This window comes from Mastigoproctus giganteus, chromosome 5 (genome assembly GCF_048544385.1).
Source record: "Mastigoproctus giganteus isolate SK-2022 chromosome 5, ASM4854438v1, whole genome shotgun sequence".
NCBI classification, from domain to species: Eukaryota; Metazoa; Arthropoda; class Arachnida; order Uropygi; family Thelyphonidae; genus Mastigoproctus; species Mastigoproctus giganteus.
This window is the reverse complement of record NC_143579.1, coordinates 62,568,696-62,590,149: the sequence shown is the minus strand read 5'-3', so window position 1 is coordinate 62,590,149 and position 21,454 is coordinate 62,568,696. Positions and strand designations below refer to the sequence as shown.

General features: G+C 34.5%; 1 protein-coding gene across 1 annotated transcript in view; it reads right to left on the bottom strand.

Moving 5' to 3' along the window:
* Window positions 1-21,454, bottom strand: part of Rok (Rho associated coiled-coil containing protein kinase) — a 403,168-nt gene that overhangs the window by 340,782 nt on the left and 40,932 nt on the right. Inside the window, exons 4-5 of the mRNA XM_090374570.1 lie at window positions 15,702-15,783; window positions 6,764-6,864 (exon numbers count right to left, since the gene is read on the bottom strand). Coding sequence (XP_090230696.1) covers window positions 6,764-6,864; window positions 15,702-15,783 — 183 coding nt within the window. The remainder of the gene's footprint in view (window positions 1-6,763; window positions 6,865-15,701; window positions 15,784-21,454) is intronic.

Genomic DNA, 21,454 nt, shown 5'->3' with positions numbered 1-21,454 from the left:
TAGAATCTATGGTACTTAGTACCGAGCATGGGTTGGAGGTTGATAAGACGAAAGAAGATATTTGTTGATATTAGACTTGAACTTCAATAGACTGTAATTTTCAGGAAATACATATGAAGGAAGTTGTTTCAGAAAACGGCAGTTGAATGAATAAACAATGAAGATGAAAAGTTGGTTCTGTAAGTTTGAAGTTGGACAGTAAATGGATGTTGGCTGGTGGAGGCACGTGTTTGGACTGTTTTGAAAGAGAAAGTGGGAATTTTAGAAGCCAATTCAGAAGAACAGTGCCCATGGAAGTATCTGTAGAAAAGGCATGCAGCAGAAACAGAATGTCTATGAGAGAGAGAGACTCTGTTAGAGATGAGTCATTAATTAACCTAACTGCCCTCTTCTGAATGGAATCTAGAAGCCTAAGAGAGGTTTTGGTGGCACTGCCCCAGATGTGGAAACAACATTCCATGGTAGGGAGGATTTGTGATTTGTACAGAGTTTGCTGTTTGCAAAAAAAGTAACGCCGAGAGTGAAAGAGAAAACCAAGTTTTTTAGAAAGTTTTTTACAAAGAATATTTGTAATGTGCTTATGCCAAGAGAGATTAGAAGTCAGGGTAAACCCCAAAAGAGATATATCAACTTGCCTAGAATTCAGAGTGTCACCAAAGATGAGCACGGGAAGAGAAGAATCCTTTTTGAGAGATATAAGACAGGACTGAGTTTTAGAAGCATTGAAATCAACTAAGCTGTCTTTCCCCACTGGAGAATTACTTGGAAATATTTAAGGAATTGGTAGCGGATATTCGAGAAATTTAAGCTGACTGAGCAGGGTGAGGTTTCTCTCGAACTGGAATGCAATATGCTATCAACATCAAAACTATGGATAGGATTTCAGGTCAATGGAAGAAGGTCATTAATATACAAGAAGAAAACAGTGGGAGCAAGAACTGAACCTTGTGGAGAAGTTATAAGACAGAGAACCATCGACCTTCACCCTGAGTGAGCCATCAGAAAGAAAACTGGATAACCAATTACAAAAAACAGTTGGAAAACCACAAGATGGAAGCTTGTTTAGAAAACCTTTATGCCAAACACGATCGAAAGCCTCTGAGATGTCAAGAGCGACTGCTTGTGTTTCAGCTTTTCCATTGAATTTGTCCATAAATGGGTAACATAAGCCAGAATATCACCAGTGTATCGCCACTGACGGAATCCATACTGGCAATCGTTGAATCAGACAGTTTAAGAGTTGGCGGTTAATTGATTTCTCCATTAATTTAGAAAGAGTAGAAGTAATTGCAATGGGATGATAATTGGATGGGAGGGACTTGTCACTCTTTTTAGGAACTGGCTGGATATGTGCAAATTTCCAAGCAGAATGAAAAACACCTTTGGAATAAGAAAGTGAAAAAGGCGGCAAAGAACCGGAGTAAGTTCAGGAGTGCAAGTTTTGAGAACAAGTGGAGAAATACCATCAGGACCTGAAGCTTTCTTAGCATAAAGATTCATCAAAATCCTTCTGACATCCTTTTGATGTCAGAAGGAAGACAACAAGAGGTACCGAATGGAGCATGCTGGGAATGGTGGGAGGTGTTTTTCCAAGATCATTAATACATGAGTTTGAAGAAAAATTGGATGCTAGCAGGTCAGCTTTATCCTTGGCTGAAGTGACAACAGAACCATCTGGTTTTGACAGAGGTGGGAGCAGAGATGGGCAAAAGTTGCGGCCAATAGTTTTGGCAAGAGACCAAGAATGCTCAGCTACCAACAGGGCAAGAAGAAAGTTTTCTACTCTTAGCCTGTTCAAAATCTAGTTTTGACTGATTAATAATTGCTTTACAATTGTTGCAAGCTCCAGTGTAAGCAGAAAATGAAACTGAAGAATTCGAAACAAGCCAATTACAATATGCAACATTATTCTCTTGAACAGACAGCACATTTATTGGAAAACTAAGGTTTAGATAAAGGACAAGATTTTAAGATTGAGTGTGAAATAAAGGATTCCATTCCTACAAGAATAATTTCACTGAACGATCTGAGCGAATGTTGACATCAGAAGTTTTGAAACAGTAATCCGACCAAGGAAAAGAAGAAAAGAAATCTTGCAGGTCATCCCATTTTGCTTTCTTGTAATGGCAAACAACACAAGGTCAGGAACAGCCATGATATAAAGGCCCCATTGGAGAAGAGACAATCACCAAATTGTGATCTGAGGTGCCTAAAGGACCACTCACTTCGACCCTGTACTTAGAGGGGTTGTTTGTGAGAAAAAGATCAAGCATGTTGGCTGTATGTTTAGGATTGTCCGGTATTCTGGTAGGTAAATGAACAATCTGTATGAGGTCATTAATAATTGCAAAAGCCTCAGCATCTCGACCAGCTAGGTCTGTGTGACTAGAAAATGGAAGCCAGCTAGAGTTGTGAACATTAAAATCACCAAGGAAAATTATCTCACTGTTAGGTAAGTTGGACTGGAGAAAGTCAAGTTACAAAGGGAGGAAGTCAAAGAGTTCCAAGTGATTGGTAGAGTTGGGAGAACAGTGAATCTGACAGAATGAGGTAGAGAGATTTTAAGCCAGAGAAGGTCAAAAAGTGGGGATTCCAAATTACCAAGCCTCTGTCAGGGAATATCAGAACGGACATATGCACAAGTACCACCTTTAAGGCGAAAGGAATCGCACAGTGAATAATTTGGGCAACTGAGATGAGCAGTGATTGAATCAACCGATAACTGAGATTCTGTCAGAAAAAGTACATGGAGTTTGGCAGACTGTAAGTGGAAATGGACATCATTGAGATTAGAACTGAGACCACATATATTTGTGAAATTAACTAGGAAGTGTTTGGGAGGTTTAGATCTTTTCGCAGATAAGTTTGACAATTCATGGTGTATTCAATAGTAAGAAAAAGCGTGGGGGGGGGGGGGAACATGCTATATGAAATAATGAAATTTTTGGATATGGCATACACGTGGTAAGAACATACCCAGATCCTTGACATAACGTGGCCTCGACAATGACCCCCGCATACACACTACTCAGACTCCCTCTAGTCACTATCTGGCAGAATAGAGGCAGCAAGATTATACACTAGCTGATCCGGAAACCTCCTAAAGCGGAAGCCTCCTTGAGAGTTACCAATAAGCGGTCCAGTGTACTAACCAGTGGCCAGCCTGCAAATTCATTTTAGAGCTGTACCCTCGAAATGTAAGGAAGTTTGTATCTCACAGTGGTGTTCATCATAACCTCAAAAGACATCAATCATATTGCAAGATGGAAGAGATGGGGGAGGGTTGACCGGAACTTTTCTGTGGAGACCAAACATGGGTTCCATCACTTCAAGCCTCCAATAAGCAAAGTGATGCTATTGCACCAGTTGATGAAAGTCGTCTACCACCTACACTGGCTTCAAAGTTGCAAAGGATCAACTGACTTTATTGTTGGGATCAAATGCGATAGGTTATTACAAATTGAAACCCGTAATAATTTATCATGCCAAGAATCCAAGGTCAATCGAGGGTTTACTCAAAACAACCCTTTCAGTAATTTGGCAATTTAATGCTAGAGCTTGGACAACTGCAGTAATATCTCAAGATTGGTTTGTGCATCATTTTGTGCCAGTGGTCACAAAATATTGTGCTGACAATGATCTTCCCTTTAAAACAATGCACCAAGCCATCCTGCAATGTTCAAATTCCTACCTCACTAAATAACTCCTCTTCTTCAGCCAACAGATCAAGGAGTCATTGCATCCTTCAAGGTATGCTATCTTCAATGAACACTTGAAAAGCTGACTGAAGCTGCTGTCTAGGCAAACAGGCCAACAATTAGAGAATTTTGGATGGTGCAAAAACCATCAAAGATGCCTGGAATAATGTCTCTGAATCCAACCTAAGGGTTATTTGTAAGAAACTCTGCCTTCAAATTGTTCATGATTTTGAAGACATCGAAAATCCTGTAGAAGGTGCAACTGAAACTATAGTTGCAATTGCAACTAGAGGTGACTGAATTGTTAAACGCCCACAAAGAAGATCCTGGCGGTGAAGATCTTACTGAAATAGTACAGCAAGTGATCGTTGATGAAGGTGTTGAAGTTACAACTCCTCCTGCATTTACAATTCAAAAACTTTCACAGAAGCACTTGGATATACCAAATCAGCACTGAAAATTTTGGATGCAGTTCAAAGGTTATTGCAGAAGCGAGGAATGACTATGCATGCTACAGAGAGATTTATCATAAGTAGAAGAAGGCAGCTTTAGTTCAAAATTCACTGGACTTTTATTTCAAGTCAACTGATCTTCAAACCAAAGCTTAACTTTCAACAGAGTCCCTCCTACCTGCAACAACCTCAAACTCACCATCTATTTTTCATCAAGTCTCATGACCTTTCCAAGTGATGATAGTTCTAAAAAGAACTTTAATATGTATGGATTTTCTGCGTTTTTTTTTTTTTTTTTTAATATTTTTATGGTTTAGTTCTTAAATTTTTCTTTTCATATAATAAATGTTTTTAAATGCACTTTTTTGGATTTTATTTTCCTTTCATGTATTCTAACAGTAAAAATTGGCATTTTAATAAAAGCATGTTTCGCATTGTAAAATACTTAGATAGTATGAATCAGAGCTGAAATACTCAATATGTTCTACGTTGATAATAATATTAGTAAATTAATAAGAGGAGTTTACCTCAATATAGTACGTGGAACACTTCCGTATGATACCCTCCAGAAATTAAAACGGAAAAAACGAAAAAATCAACAACTTACCGGTACATTAAAGTAAAATATAAATAATTAAAGTAAAATATAAATAATTAAATAATCAATTTAACACAATTCAAAATCAATTCAAAACAATTAAAATTCAAATTAACGCAATTAAAAGAATCTAACGAAAATATTCAAAACGATTTTCCTTCCTGAAGCTGACAATGCTTTTCGACCGACTGTCGTGATCACAGGAATGAAAATTCCTGTGATCACGACAGTCGGTCGAAAAGCATTGTCAGCTTCAGGAAGGAAAATCGTTTTGAATATTTTCGTTAGATTCTTTTAATTGCGTTAATTTGAATTTTAATTGTTTTGAATTGATTTTGAATTGTGTTAAATTGATTATTTAATTATTTATATTTTACTTTAATTATTTATATTTTACTTTAATGTACCGGTAAGTTGTCGATTTTTTCGTTTTTTCCGTTTTAATTTCTGGAGGGTATCATACGGAAGTGTTCCACGTACTATATTGAGGTAAACTCCTCTTATTAATTTACTAATTGTAAAATACTGTAGCAGCTGGTAGCATTCATTATTTCAGGCCTGTCATCAAGTGGCAAGATCAACTGATACAAATCATGAGAGGCATATATGCTTACTGGTTAGCTATGTGTCTGCAAAAGTGAATGCCACCAGACACCACTGCATTTTACCATCTGAAATGTGCTTTCAGGAATGAAACCTCAAATGGTAAAATGTCTTGTTTATTTAGATATATTCAGAGATGCATGCCCATGGGATTTTGGGGTTCGACTTACGATGGCAGGACTTGCAACCATTGTTAAGGAACCAATTTGGTCATAAAAACGACAGTCTACTGTATATGCATTTATAAATACATTTATGATATACTTCTTCTGTGATTGTGTTTTTTTAAATAATAACTACTGTGATTATGAATAAGATATTATAATGTTTAAAACTAGATAGGATTACAGACCAGGGGGAGAATCAAAAAGCACACATCTTCTACACATCTATTCTACAACTGTCTTTCTTCAATTTGAATCTATGCCCCCTCGGGTTCTTAATCTGAGCAAGCAGAAGTATCCCATCAGCAGTGAGCCTGCTCAATCATCTGCTCAAATCATTCAAGGCCTTATACACCTCAATCAGATCACCTTGCAGGTGCCTAGTCTCCAGATGATGCAACTTGCAGAACTTAAGCCTCTCTTGGTAAGAGCACCCCTTTGTTCTTCTCACCAATCTTGTTGCCCTTCTTCGTACTCGTTCTAGCAACTCTACATCCTTCCTAAAATGAGGCCTTCAGATCTGTACTGCATACAGGTCTGGAGGCCTCAGGCCTTTTAATCTAATCAATCCTGCATGGCTAGGAGTAATGTTTAGAAATTTTCCATAAGCAGTTTATTTCACATCTCCCATTTAAAAATAAATAAAGGTATGGGGGCACTTCTCCCATAGCTTTCTCCCTAAAAATCCAGAGGGAATTAAATTCTGTTTTTCTCCCATTAATAGTTCATTCCTATTTCTGATTTTTAAACATAAATATATAATTAATACAGATATCTCCTGCTTAGTACTCTTAATTGGAGAAGTAAAAATAGAGCACTAAGTGAATCTGCATTAGGCAGTGAAGATTTAACCACAGGAAATAATTTAAATAATTGTAAACGGTTGTTGTGACCACAATTTCTGTTGATTTTAAGGTGCCATTTCTCTATACAATGATTTAATGTAGCAGAAACATTTAAACTATAAACTTTAAATACATAAATTATGCAATAAAACATATATACAGGATATATGTCCAAGAAAATGCAAGAAAACTTACCTTAAAATTATAGAACCTTATATGTGTACTGTATTTATATTTACAATAACAGCTTGTGATATGTTAATATTAATGTTAAACTTAATAAATAATTTCCAGCTTGCTCAAAACCAGTAAATATAGTGTAAATCTATATTTACTGGTTTTTTTTTTTTAATTTTCAATTAAGATGAATATTGATCAAATTAACAGCAACAAAAATACATACTAGCTGAACTTCTCCAAATGCTCCCCTGCCAATTGTTTTTATCACAGTAAAGTCATCTGGCTTCATCCGAAAATTGACTATGTGGGATGTGGCCTTTTCATCTAAAGAGAAATAATAATAGTTAATAAATGAATTAATGGTCACATTTGCATAATATTAATAATGTTTTCTATAAAACCGTTACATGAAAATATTTTTCATGTAAAGGTTTTACAGAAATTTACAATTACATACCCTAGTGGTTGCCACACTATCCCCCCTAGCAGAGAGGGAGTTTTTTTCTTAGAGAGCTAAAAATCTGTTGTGTGGGGAGTGCTGATAGGATTTGAATTTCTGTAGCTTTGCAATTTTTGGGAAATACACAAGATATTATGTTAGTAAATTACATATATTCCAATTTGGCCACAGTGTGAAAAAAAAATTTTTCTTCTTTTCAACATGGTGGAAGAACAGTGATTTTAAGCACTGTACTAGCCATGAGCTCCAAATACATAAGGAAAGTTGTTCCAAAGAACAGAAGTAGAAGGGATAAAATAAGAAAAAAAGGTAATTTAGTGGGTTGGGAGCTGAACTGTGAATGGATGTTTATGTTAGTGATGAAAGAGGTATTTTAACCCATTTGGAAAAAACAGAATTACTGATTAATTGAGAATAAATGTGCTTATGGAAATACTGTTTCTGCTGCATGCAGAATGACATTCAGTAGAAACAATATCAATATCTGCACAATATGGAGTGCAGCGAGTTTATAAATGGAGGATCACTAATTAGCCTTACTGCTCTCATTCAGAGAGAGAGTTTAGAGAGGCTTAGACTCTGTTCCAGACAATGATAAGAACATTCCATGGTTACTGAGATATGTTACCATTATCCAGATGCAAGCTGTGATTTGAACAAAATTAGTAGCTGTCTAAAAGAAAAGTAAAGTTAAGAACAAAAGTACACTACATTAAAGGCTTTTTTTTTTCTATGAATAAGAAACAATGTTTGTAATGTGCTGATGCCAAATAAAAATTAGAATCAGAATTAGTCCTAGTAAATATATGTACTTGTCTAGAAATCTACATATTGTTAAAGATGAACATTGTCTTTTATTTGCAAGAAGTACATTAAGGTTAACTAAATTTTCTTACCCCACTCAAAAATTACAATTACCAGATTAAAATTTAAGGAACTGATAATGATGGATATCAAAAAGATATGTCTGATTTCACAGAGCACAATATGTCAAACTTAAAAGTAGAACGTAGAATGGTGTAATGTTATCGGAAAAGCGATGACCAAGACTTCCAATCAATGAGAGGTAATTAAACGTACAGTAAAACTTTTAAAAAAGTACAGTAAAACCTCTGCACCCATTACAACAAATCCACAGCATGTGAATCTTCCAGACTCAAGATGTGACCTAACCATTGCCTTATGCAACGGGATAATCATCTCCTTATCCTTGCTGGCAAAATTCTTGTATATCACTGACAATACCATGTGAGCTGTTCTGGAAACCTGTCTGCACTGCTCAGAGAGCTTCAGGAATTCCACTTGTTTTAATAAATTGACTAAAATGACTGTACAAGTCATGTTATCTGATGGCTGATTGAATCAATCTTTCAACCAATTCTTTGTGCTGTTTGATTTAATGTTTCTAGCTTAATGAGCTGAACATGAAGTTGCAGGGAAAAGATAAAGCTGTTGTGTCACTGAGTGCAGTCAATGCATCTAAGGCAAAAATTTCACACAAGTATTAAATCATGCTTTTTAACAATTTCAAAATATTAAAAAAAGGGCTGATATCTAATGGAAAACAATGATGTTGAACACACAATAATTTTTTGAAATTGCTTAAAAAAGATCAGTGCCCAATTTGACAAGATGATTTCAACAGTTTCATAAAAATGGGGAAAAAATTTTATTTATAGGTGGTTGTTTTTTTTTTTTTTTTTTTTTGAGGATATAAGTGATGTGTAAAAGGTGAAGAATTCCAAATGGAGGCCATTTCCTTACAAAATGACATTCAATTAAAATCAAGAAGCAGGGACAGCTTTGGTTGATTATTATTATTATTAGGCCACCTGAATAATTAAGTTCATCTGCTGTGCTGTGTGTGTCATGTCTGTTAATTGTATGTGTTCTATGGTTGATTTGCCTGTTTTGCTGGATGAAAAACCAGTTTCTGGTGGAAAAACCTTGCTATCTATACCTGAGACCAACTAACAGCCAAGGAGTGAAAAAAGCCCATTAAAATTCCTTGTGTCATCAACGGGATTTGAACCTGGGCCTTTTCCACCCAGTGTAGGAAGGATGGTGATGATACCACTGTTCTACCAGTGCAGACACTTTAGTTGATATAGATGCTTATAGTTCCTTATTGAATGTAGCCTTGAAAGTGAAATAATTCTACATTTGGTTGACAGGAATTCTTATAGTTCCTCGGTGAATGTAGATTTGAAAATGAAATCATTCTTTGGCTCAACAAATTCGTGCAAATCTACATTTTCTTGTATGAATTGCTATCAAAAAGAGCATTGTACCAGCTTAACAAACAAACATCTTAGTGACAGCATCCAAATACATTTTAACTAATACACTGAATTTTCCAAAATTGTAAAAAATATGGAGTGTCAGAGCTCTCATTAATTCAATAAATAATGCTTAATGAAATGTGTTTCTTCTGTTTTGATGCTGTTAATGGAATTTTATTTTGATGTGTAAAAATATTCATCTTCAAATAAAATATTTTATTGTTCAGAAAGGTAAAATTGAAGTTTTATTTAAGCGAAATGGAACCTACTTTTATTTACAAGTTGTTTATAATTAGTTTCCATTTTTACCAAAAAAGTTGTAGCTTTTTAAAACTTTGTATAAAATATACCTACCTATTTTCTGGAAAAACAGTAAAAATATACTTATATAATTATTTTGATGATTACAATGTTAAAAGTGCAATTATATTTAGTTTTCAATCATCCAAAAATTTAATGAATAATGGCTAGATCATCAATAACATTATAAATGAAAAGTATATCTTGAGTGCACGAAGCTTTGAGACCCACTGTACTAATTGATCAATATGTTTCATAGTGTATTATCAATAAATACAGTACTATACACCAGTTAGCCTATGAAAACTTTTTTTAAAGCTGTGCCCTCAAAATACAAGGAATGTTGGGTCTCCTTGATAACCTTCAAAGTCAAGGAAGCTGGGTCACACCTTTGATAACTCAAACTGCCTGATAGAAGGAAAGAGAAAGACAAACTTTTCTCTGGAGGCCAAATATAGTTTTAGCCACTTCTACCCTCCATTAACAAAAGTATTGATATCACACTAGTTGATGAGCATCACTACCACCTTGCATTGCCTAGTGTCACAGAGACTCTCCATTCTTGGTGGGCTGTCGACACTAAACCTCAACCACTACTTGCACTAATTTAGATCCTGCTGGTTACCCTGTACACTAGGCATTTATAATATTTCCAGAGTTACACATTTGAAAACAACTAATAACAATGTTTTAACAAGAGCATGGCATCAGCATGCATAGCTATGAAATTTAACTTTCAAAAGCCAGAAATTGGGTAACTAAGCAGGAGGGAATTTTTTTTTTCCCCAAAACATGCAGAAAAGAGGAAATTTTTCAATAAAAGCAGGAGGTTTTTTAAGGTCCATACTACATTAGAAATTAAATTTCACTAACAACATACACATTTTGTATTAAAATACAGCTACAGGATTGTTTACCTGTATAGTATGCCTTCAAATATCAGCTTACCTATGATTTTTCTGTTTGTCAATTTCTGTTTGGCTTGTCAACATTGAGTGATTATGACTGCTTCAAAAAAGATACAACTGCAGACTTTGCCATCTTCAGAAATGGTAAGTAAAAGTTTTGTTTATAACAATGGTCTCTTTGTCTTGGCTGTCAAAAGCATTTCCAAAGCGTCACCAGAAAGAAAAGATCTGAACTCAGGTTTTTTTAATTTGTTGGTTTTTTTTTTTTTTGCATGGATTCTCTCATATTCAGCATTACTATGAGGAGGTGCTAAATTACCAAGCATGACTTCAGATAATTTTTCTATTTCAAACTTCATTGTGTTCATGTTATGTCTCCAACCAAGGACCACTGTACATCAATTCTTTCTACTTTTTTATTATGAAAGAACTGATACTGCAAAATATCTATTTCTTATCTTCTATTGAGTACTGAAAACTTTGGATTTTTTATTTATTATTTTTTTTTGCAAAATCTATTCATTTAAATTTTGTTCAAAAAACTTGTTCTTCAAATAGCACTATCAGATGCAGAACTGGTTGTTCTCCAAATACAATTATATTTAAGTCAAATAATATTTAACTTAACACTTCTGAAAAAACAGTTTGCAACTTTGGTCTTAGGAATTCATAATAGTTAGCTGGCTGCCAACCTAAGTTGGCAATTTAACAACTTTATTCATAAAGTCACAGAGCTTGTACTATATTAAATATTTTAAGTTGTAACTTCACATAGTTATATCATTGGATATTATCAGTATGAAAGTGACCTCAATGGCACAACAATGGTAAAGTTATACTACCAATTTTTTTACCATATGTATAAAACACTTATAGTAAAACCTGACATGAATGTTGTGGCATACTACTGCTCAATTCATCATCCTGCTTTGATGTTCATTACATACTCTCTCTGAATGGTCTTTTATAATTGTGACTGGCAAGAAAGCAGCCAGCCTTTACTTAATTCAGTGATGGGGAGGCAGTGTTCTGTCTTAAATTTCTAGACCCTAACAGCAATTTTTGATGTTAGGGTTAGGGTTTTGATGTTTGATATTAGGGAGCTACACTCCAATACATTTATTTTCTTTGAAAATAAACCTTTAATGATATTAGTTTTCTTTTATTAATCTTTATTGCTTTATAAAATGATCAATGCAAGTATCATTCTGAGCTGTATTGTATGCATTGTGTTGGAAATGAAAAACTTTTTTTTTTTAAAGCTACTGAACAATTATAGCAACTATTCTCAGGTGTTTATTATGGCTGTATCATTAGCAAAAATAAAAAATTCACAGAATTCTTAAAGAATTTTGATTTTAACAATAACATTCTCAAATTCTCTAACTACTGACTGCTGAAGCTCCAGCAAAGACCTGAACTTAATACTAAATATTTCATCCTTTAAGAATCCCACAAAAAGTAATTACAAGGTGTTAATTCCAGGGAGCATAATGGCCATTCAGTGGAAACCCCAACATCCAATCCATCGACCTGGAAACTTTGTCTAAGAATTTGCAGACAATTTTCACATATCGGGCTGGTATTCCATGTCAAATACAAAAGGAATGTTGAAATTGATTTTGGACTGATTAGTGGAATGATTGTCTTTTAGCAATGTCAGGTAGCTTTCTTCTGTCACAGTTCCCTCAAAGAAAAAAGATTTGGGAACACACATGTACAAATTCCAGCCCAGACAATCAAGCCAGGAGCATTTAAATCCTTGTTAGAAAGAAATGGGGATTGTTAAGAGAATATTAAACACAGTTATGATGATTGACAGTTCCATTTAGTTTAAATGCTGCTTCATCAGTTCACATTTATACTAAATGGAAGGTGCCTCCGTAGCCAGGTGGGTAGGAGCAGCACACACTTTCTGATTAGACCAGGGTTCGAGCCCTTGACCACCAAATACGGAGGATTCGGAAAGGTCAGGGAATGACCACCGCATATCCCTGGAGCAATATGGCCTTAGTTGCTAATGCTCCTAAAAGCCAAATAACAACAACAACAACTAAATGGAATACAGATATCACTGACAAACCATTGTCAATGATATCTGAGTTTGTAATACTCGTGGCCAAAACCTGTTCATCAAATTCCAATCTTCTATCTGGGTTATCCTCATTCAAACTTAATAGCAACATACAAAGATAAACCTCATATTTAAGTTCCTTTATGATTTTATTTAAGCTTATCTTAGGTATTTTAAGTTTCCAAACTTCACTTTCGTTGAGATATTTTTGGACTTCTTTCGGCATCCTCTCTTAAAAGTTCCAAATTTGTAGAAGTCTTAGAGATCCAAAGTCTACTGGGTTTTGGTTGCCTGTGTACTGTTTCCACTTCATCACACAATTTGCTTCATGGTCTATATTGTGGGTTGTCTGTCTAAAATACTTCATGAACTGGCATGCAACTACTGCTGCATTTTCATATTTTGCTTGCCACTTTACAATTTCAATCCTCTCCATTGTAAGGCTTATGGTACTTTTTCCTATGTACAAATTATTCTGAAACAATAAAAAAAAAATTAGAAACTATTTTTCAAATAAATTATACATATTTACATCATTTATTACTTTTCATTAAAAACATTATCATATCAGTTATTCAAAATAGTTTTCTTACTCATAGACCACCCTATATAAGTAGATTGTTTCTGAACCAAGAGGCTCAAATAAAAACAAATTACTCTGTGATGATGACTTCCTTGAAAATGTGTCCACAGACATCATATCCACTACTGCATTCTTAAACACCGTTAGGGGGAAGCAAGTTAATGAAAAAATAACAGGTTTTGTAATTCACACTGAGGTAAGAGGATCAATACAGGAGCTGAACAAGACACTCAATTCACTCATTTAAAGAATATCACAAATGTCCTTTACTGATGACAAATCCAAATTTTCTTTTGAGAGTAAACTTTCAGTCTCAACAAATGACAATTTTTTAATACACATTGAGGTAAATTTTGAACACGCAGATGTATCTCTGGTATTCTTACACTTTTACCACTCAGCCAGCCAAAAGGCAAGGCTTAAAGTACAATATTATACAGGTTGATCAAAACCCAGTAGTAGAAATTCTTCTGAATGAAAATAAAATTATTTATTATAAGTAATGCTATGGCCTTGAATACTCAAAATAGATATTCCTTAACCAAAGTTGCTTTCAGACACACTACTTTTAAACAAATAAATAATAATACAAATAGCTTTTAAGCAAATAAGGCTATTCTATTATTTTTTTAACAATAGGAGACATCAATATTCACCATTATATGACAGTGGTATCTCTATTTTAAACAAATACCAAGAGGTAAGGTTTTAGTTTGCTTCTCAAGATGGCTCACTATTTAAGGAAGTTTATTCTATCCTGAGTATTAAAGACCACAACATCAGCAGCAGCAGCTGAAATTCTGCTAACTACCAAATACACGGTGGGGCAGAAAAATGTAGCACAATTAAAATATTAGTGCAAAAGTTATAATGAAGTCAGAAATGTATACAGCACACCAACTAATTCAGCAGCTCATGAACTTTCTGTCTGTTCCAGGTAAATAATGGTATCAACTGGGTGGTGGTACTCTACTGAGAATAAGCAACAATAGTCTTCCCTATCTGGGAAGCACTGCTTATTTGAAAGTACAAGGCTAGGCAACTTGTGAAAGATTTCACAATGAGTTGTGATAGTATTGGTGCTGATTTTGCAAACCTGTTTTGCTTCTCTGAGTTTACTGTATATTACAGTAAATTTCAATTAATGGTTTAGTGTACTATTCACAACATGCATTAGTAAATTTTTGAAGTCAGAGGTCTTAAAGGATGTGAACTGCATTATGTTTAATTCCCACACCTTGTCATTTTCTCTCAACCCATGAAAATATTTCACTTCTGGATTTGTCAACTCTTCACTTAGGAAACCTATACAGCAAAAGGAAAACAATTATGAAATGGTGCATTTGGGTGGTGGCACTAAGATCACAGTTTGATAACTCCTAACCTAAGTGATTTCAGAGACCAATTTTGTATGTCCTATATGTCAAAGATCAAAAAATTTTCATAAATATGTTTCAGGGTCTGATTTTTTTTTGCCCAAAAAAGCTAGATATTTAAAACAAGTTATTTAACATGCAATGCATCGCATTTCAGGCACGTAAGCAAATAATGACAATTCATGATTTATAACAAAAAGCAACAACTTTTATGCACAAACTGAGAAAGTTTTGTTTCTGTGCATTCACCATACTGCCCATTCATTTCTCATATCAGTACATGGCAAAGAACCTTATACAGCATTACAACTACAATATAGGGTATATGAACAGCCTATGTGATATGCATTAAAAAAATAAATAATATTTTTATATTGGCCAGATTTTAATGAAATTTGGGAAGGCCTAACAGATTGTTTTAACAGAGTGAGATATAAAATTTCTGAAAATCCATCCAAAGGGGATCAAGGTTAAGTCAAAAATGCAAACTAATGGACAATTAAATTATTTCCAGATTTTTATTGGTACAATTTTAATGAAATTTTAGACAGATGAATATAGTGACAAATACTTCTTAAAGAAGCCAAATACAAACTTTTATGAAAATCCATCTATTGGGAGTCAAGCTATAATATATAGACAGACAAAGAAATAATAACTGCCAGATTTCTATTGGTCCAATTTTAATGAGATCTGATAATTTCATTAAAATTGAGTCAACAGAAAAAATTTCGAAAAAAATTTAGAAAATTTTTCTAACACAACCAAATATAAAATTTAACGAAAATCCATCCACTAGGAGTTGAATTATTACATATAAATAGATATGATGAAAACAACAGGCACTTTGTGCATTTATGCATAACATGCTTAAAAAAGGATGAATAAATATTAAATTAGATGTTATTACTATGAAAATTAACTTACTGCCAAAAACATGAATATAGTGTAAATAAGTTGGGGAATGGTGGTATATCCAATCAAACTCTACAGACCAAAGTGTGTTAACCACTAGCCTAGAAATAGATATTCTACTTCAGTAAAAAAATTCTCTATTAATTACAAAGTAAGCAACAATTTAATACTAATTTAAAATCAAGTTCCCAATGTATGTAAAATCATCATATACATATAGAATTATTTATATATATTTTATATCACATTTTACAGAAACTTACACCTCTGGAGGAAACTTTCAATGTTTTTTGTCCTCCTGAGAGCTGGATGATCACAGTCCAAAACCATTGCCTGAACAGTATCCTAAATAATATAATGCCATGTTTAATATTCTTAGTTTTCAATCAAAAGATAAAACAAATAAGAATATAAGAAAATACATACAGTCGAATCTCATTAATACAAAGTTCAAGGGATCTAAATTTTCATGTTTTGTAATAACAAGATTTGTAGTAACGAGGCCCCCCAAAGTGTCAAAATTTTACCTTTTTTTTTTTTTTTTTTTTTTTTTTTTGTTACATACTATATATCTAAGAATAATAATAAATAATATATCAAAATTAATATCAAATAATAATATCAAAATAAATTTAAAAAATAAATTAATAAAATAAAATAATAAAAATAAAATATAATAAAAACAAAAGCCTTGTCTAACAATACAGTAATAGGAATAACACATTTCTTAAAGACTTTATTTTTAAAATAAACTAAGAGAAAAGCAATTAATGGAAATGAAAATATTGTACCGTATATATTTTGATATACACAAAATTTTAGTATCACGGTAAAAAGGAATTACAATAAAAAGATACATGCAAACCATTAACTATTTAATAAATTAATCTAATTTAAAGAAAGAATCTAATGTTGTTTGCACAGTTTTTGACCTATATGCATTTTTAACTACAGCACAGACATTATCAAATGCAATAGTTGTTTCTTTATCAACGTTACTGCAGGCCAACACATTCTCTATTCTCATTCTCAGTGGACACCACCACCCATATGGGTGGTGGTGTCCACTGAGAATAAGTAACAATAGTCTTCTCCAAAGGTGAAGCATTACTCATTCAAGGTAGTGCAATATCAGGAAACTCATTGTGAAGGTATTCACAATATGAGATATGATAAAACTAATGCCGTTTTACCATTTTCGGTAATTCACTACATGCCAACATGATGCTAATGCACTAACCTGTTTCATGTTCTGTAAAATTAGAGAAATTAGAGAAATTACAATGCTTGGAAAGTTTCCTAAAAATAGCAAACCATTTCCATTTCAGTGCTAAAAACATAAGCTATTTCAAATTTTAATTCTGCTAAAAAAATTAACCTGTAAGTTCCAGTTCATTTAAAAAGGACGTAAACAATTCCTTATTAAGTTGTTTTTGTTTATTTATTTTATGAGAAAAACAATGTTTTTCCAACAAATATGGTCATATAAAGTTTCCATATACATACATATTAGCAAAGGTATGTAAGTTTCTTTTTTATACCATGTAATAATAAGGCACCATCTTTTGAACCATATCAGTGGTTGACATGTTTCTGCCATCTAGGTGGGAGTTCTCTCACACCCAGATGGCACAAACAATGCTAGAAAGATGGGCAAAGAAGACACTACAATGACCTCCATCAAGATTATGTAGATAAAACAGCTTTAAAAGCATGGCTCACAAACAGGGTGCTCTTCCCTGAGACTGAAGGATTCATGCTCACCATCCAAGACCAGGTAATCAACACCAGAAACTATAGGAAATAGGTCGCCAAGGAGCTCGGAGTGTCAGATGACACATGTCAACAATGCCACCTGACCTCAGAAACAATCCAACACATCAACGCAGGATGCAAGGTGATCACCCAGACTGAGTATACTTGTAGACACGACCAGGTGACCATGATAATACATCAAAGGCTAGCGAGGAAATATCAGTTGATCAAAGAAAGTGTACCATATTACAAGTACGAACCCCAGGCAGTAATAGAGACACCAACTCACAAGCTCTACTGGGACCATGCCATGATTACAGACAAGACATTACACACCACAGACCAGACATAACCCTTGTCGACAAGAAGAAAAAGGCTACCTATTAGTTTAACATAGTGGTGCCCAACACTGACAACCTACAGAAAACCCATGAGGGAAAAATCAGGAAGTGCACAAACCTAAGACAGGAGATCAAAGAGATGTGACATATGCAACAAGTAATGACCAATCTAATCATCATGTCAACTATCAGTATGGTGCAAAAGACCCTACATAACAGCCTAGCAGGAACAAGTCTCCCAGAGGACACCTACAAGGAACTCCAGAAAGTCCTTTAGTTCCTTGTAGATGTTCACTTGTACGATAGTCAGAAAGTTCCTCGACCAACAGTAACCAGACATAATAACCACCCTGTGTACTTGGTAGAAGTACCTGCCAATGGGGTGGAACCCCCCCCCCAATCATGGAGAAATAATATAAGAGCAATAATAATAATACAATACAATTTATTCATAAAAAAAATTGTTTATAATAATAATAATATTATTATTATTATTACTCATATTATTTCTCCCAGATTGCGGGTTCACCAGCCATAACAACCACAGGGCGGTTGTTATGTTAGTTAATGTATTATTATTATTAATACATTGACAGGTGAAGACAATCCATGGTAGACACTACAATGACTTCCATCACTTGGCTCATGAAATGGGAAGCTCTTCCCCGAGACCAAAGGATTCATGCTCACCATCCAAGACCAGGTAATCAACACCAGGAAATACATCACCAAGGACCCGAGAGTGATAGATGACACACGTCAACAATGTCACCTGGCCTCAGAAACAATCCAGCACATCACCGCAGGATGCAGGGTGATTACCAGATGAAGTACACTCACAGACACAACCAGGTGGCCAGGATACATCAATACATCAGAAGCTAGTGCAAAAATACCATTTGATCAAAGAAAGTGTACCATATTACAAGTATGAACCATACTAGAGACCCCTACTCAAACTATACTGGGACCATGACATAATAACAAATGACTATCCCTCATCAACAAGAAGGGCTACTTACCTAATCAACATAGTGGTCCCCAACACCAGCAACCTCCAGAAAACCTACAAAGAAAATATCAGGAGGTACACAAACCTAAGACTGGAAGTCAAAGAAATATGACATGTGGAACAAGTAATGACAATCTCAATCACCATGTCAACCACTGGCATGGTGTCAAAGAGTCTCCACAAGAACCTAGCAGAATTTAGTCTCCCAGAGAACGCTTACATGGAACTCCAGAAAGCAGCAATCCTGATAATTAGTAAGAGAGTTCCTTGACCAACAGTAATAACAATAAGGTCAACCATCACTAATCTGGCAGCGTTGGGACCTGTGGGGTGCCAGATTACTGATTTTTTCCGGATCATCGGTGGTTATTTTAGCACATACAGTTCACCCAACAGCTAACCACCTCCTTCTACCTTTAATTGAAACATTGACTGCCAAGCCAGTTTAAGAAAAAATTCTCCAGGGACCAAAAAATATTTAGCAAATAATTTGATTAGTAATTCGAAAATAAATATTGTAATGTCAGTGTTGTCGTTTTTTCGCTTAAAATATATTAAAAAAGAGACTTTTTTTTTATGTCGCATATATGTGGCCAACATGGCCCGGTAGGTTACTTTATTTCTTGAGAAGCAGTGTCGGCCACATACGTGTGACGCTATTACAGCATATATATGAAGGTCGTTTGTGATTAGTTTATTGCACGCACAGCGAGCGCTGCAATAAAACTAATTGCGATAAAATAAACTCTCAAACTTCGTAATAAGTTTGTCAGTATTGTTAGAGATTTTGTGAAAACAAGTTCATTATCCATCATATTATGTTGTGTTTTTCCGCAAGTTTGTACACGTGTGTTGTAAAAAAAAAAAAAAAAAAAAAATTTAAAAAGGAATGGCTAAAATAAAATTAGTAAAATAAGAGGAACTGAGAGAAATTGCTGAAATTTACAATTAAGCAGAGTTAAACTTCTCCTAGGACAACACACCGCTGTCGAGTTTTTTCAGAAGTTTAACTTTATCTGTTATGAACAATGTACGGTGTTCCCACTTTACACCACGAGAGGCACTTCCTTTATGAATTGGAGCAATGGCTGGGGCTAAATGTGAGCAGGTTATAATAAAAATAAATGCAAAAACACAAGTGCTAATGGCTTGCCAGTGTTTACGAGTTCACGCCAACAGCTGATACTGCAACCAACTTTTTTTTTTTTCTTTTTTCGTTAGTTGTTGGCGCATCATCTTCTGTGGCCATAATGCACCTCCCAAAGTTTTTGCATTTTACTCTGATCCAAGCCCGAGGCAGGATTCAAACTCGCAACCTTTGGGTTGCCAGGCAGGCAATAAAATAAACTCTCGGGCACTTTACCCACCTGGCTAGCCCAGTCGGCACTGCAACCAACGCCACCAAAACAGTAGCAGCAGGTCGGTGCGGCGACCCAGGAAATTTGAAATTACATTTGCAGAAATTATGTCTGAATTAGTGGTGGAACCGAATTACCGGTGGCTGGATTAGTGATGGTCGACCTGTAATAGTAATCGGCCTCAACCAATAACCCCATGCACTTGGCACCAGTACCCGTCATAGGACAGAAAAAAATCCCATAAAGGAGAAAATAATAATAAATGTTAATTTAATAAAGCAAATTTTAATAATAATTATAACAGATTACAAAGGTTGTATAGCTTTTGTAGACCAAAAAAGAAACAGAAAAACTTAGTTAGGGTGAAATAGACAAAACGGCATTCCCAAAAACAGTTTTGGGATGCTGTTTTGTACATTTTTTCATGCAAGCTATTTTTCTCACCTAAACATACATAGGTAAATTAATAACGTATAATTCTGTTATCCTTATAAACAGCAAAACTCATAACAACACAGATTTAACATTGTCAAAGGTTGAAGAAGTTTTAATAAAGCATCGTGCAAACTAGGGTTGCCACCTCTCTAGGTTAACAACCTGATCTCTGAACTTAATAATTCTTCAGGTTTAAGTCATAGGGAGAGCTATTGACAAGAGGGTGAAAAAAAATGCTTTAATTTGTTTCCATTCCTAGGGATTCCATACTTGAGGGGAACAAACTCTCTGGTTCTAACTAAATTTTTAGGTGGTAACAAAGGCTGCATTTAATGAGTTTCAGTGGAGCAGCTGATGGCTCTGGGATTTCAAGATAGCAGTTAGCAGTGGGCCTGAGAACCATACACATACAATGCAATACTGGTCCAGGCCTCCTCGTTACTTTATTTTTAGGACCTCTAAAAATATCTGATTCAGATAATACCTAAATCCAGCACTGGTGGTAACATTAAAAGCTGTATTTTCCTCTTGCTCATGTATAATTATAATTATTCAATATCATGTTGTGCTGTTTTCAGACCTAAAATAACATACCAACCATAAGCATTTTATAATTACTGATAACACAAAGTATCAAATATTTTATTTCTTTCCCATTCATTAAATTGCCTGTGCATAAATGTGTTTATATAAGGACAGATGCTAGCATGAATGGGCACTTAACAAAAAAGATCAATGGACAGTAGCACAACATATTTAAGTATTAGACATGGCAGTCATGCTGATACAAAAGCTCACTTAAAATGAAAAAAGCATATGTGCAAAACTGTTGCTGTATGCAGGACCATGTTCAAGTCTTTTTTAAGCATCGGAATAGAAGCAGAAAAATGCTACACTCACCACATGAATAAGTCTCAGTAATAATTCTGTTTGCTGCTTCTATTTTAAATAGAAGAATCAACTCTATTTTAAAAAACAGTATTCCACAAAAAAAAAAATTTTTTTTTAAATGTTGCCAGTTTTCCACAGGAATTTTTTGTGCACATTTTTCCAAGAAATGCTAAGAAAAATGGGTGCCATTATTTAAAAATTTTTGAAAGAGTAGATGCAATACT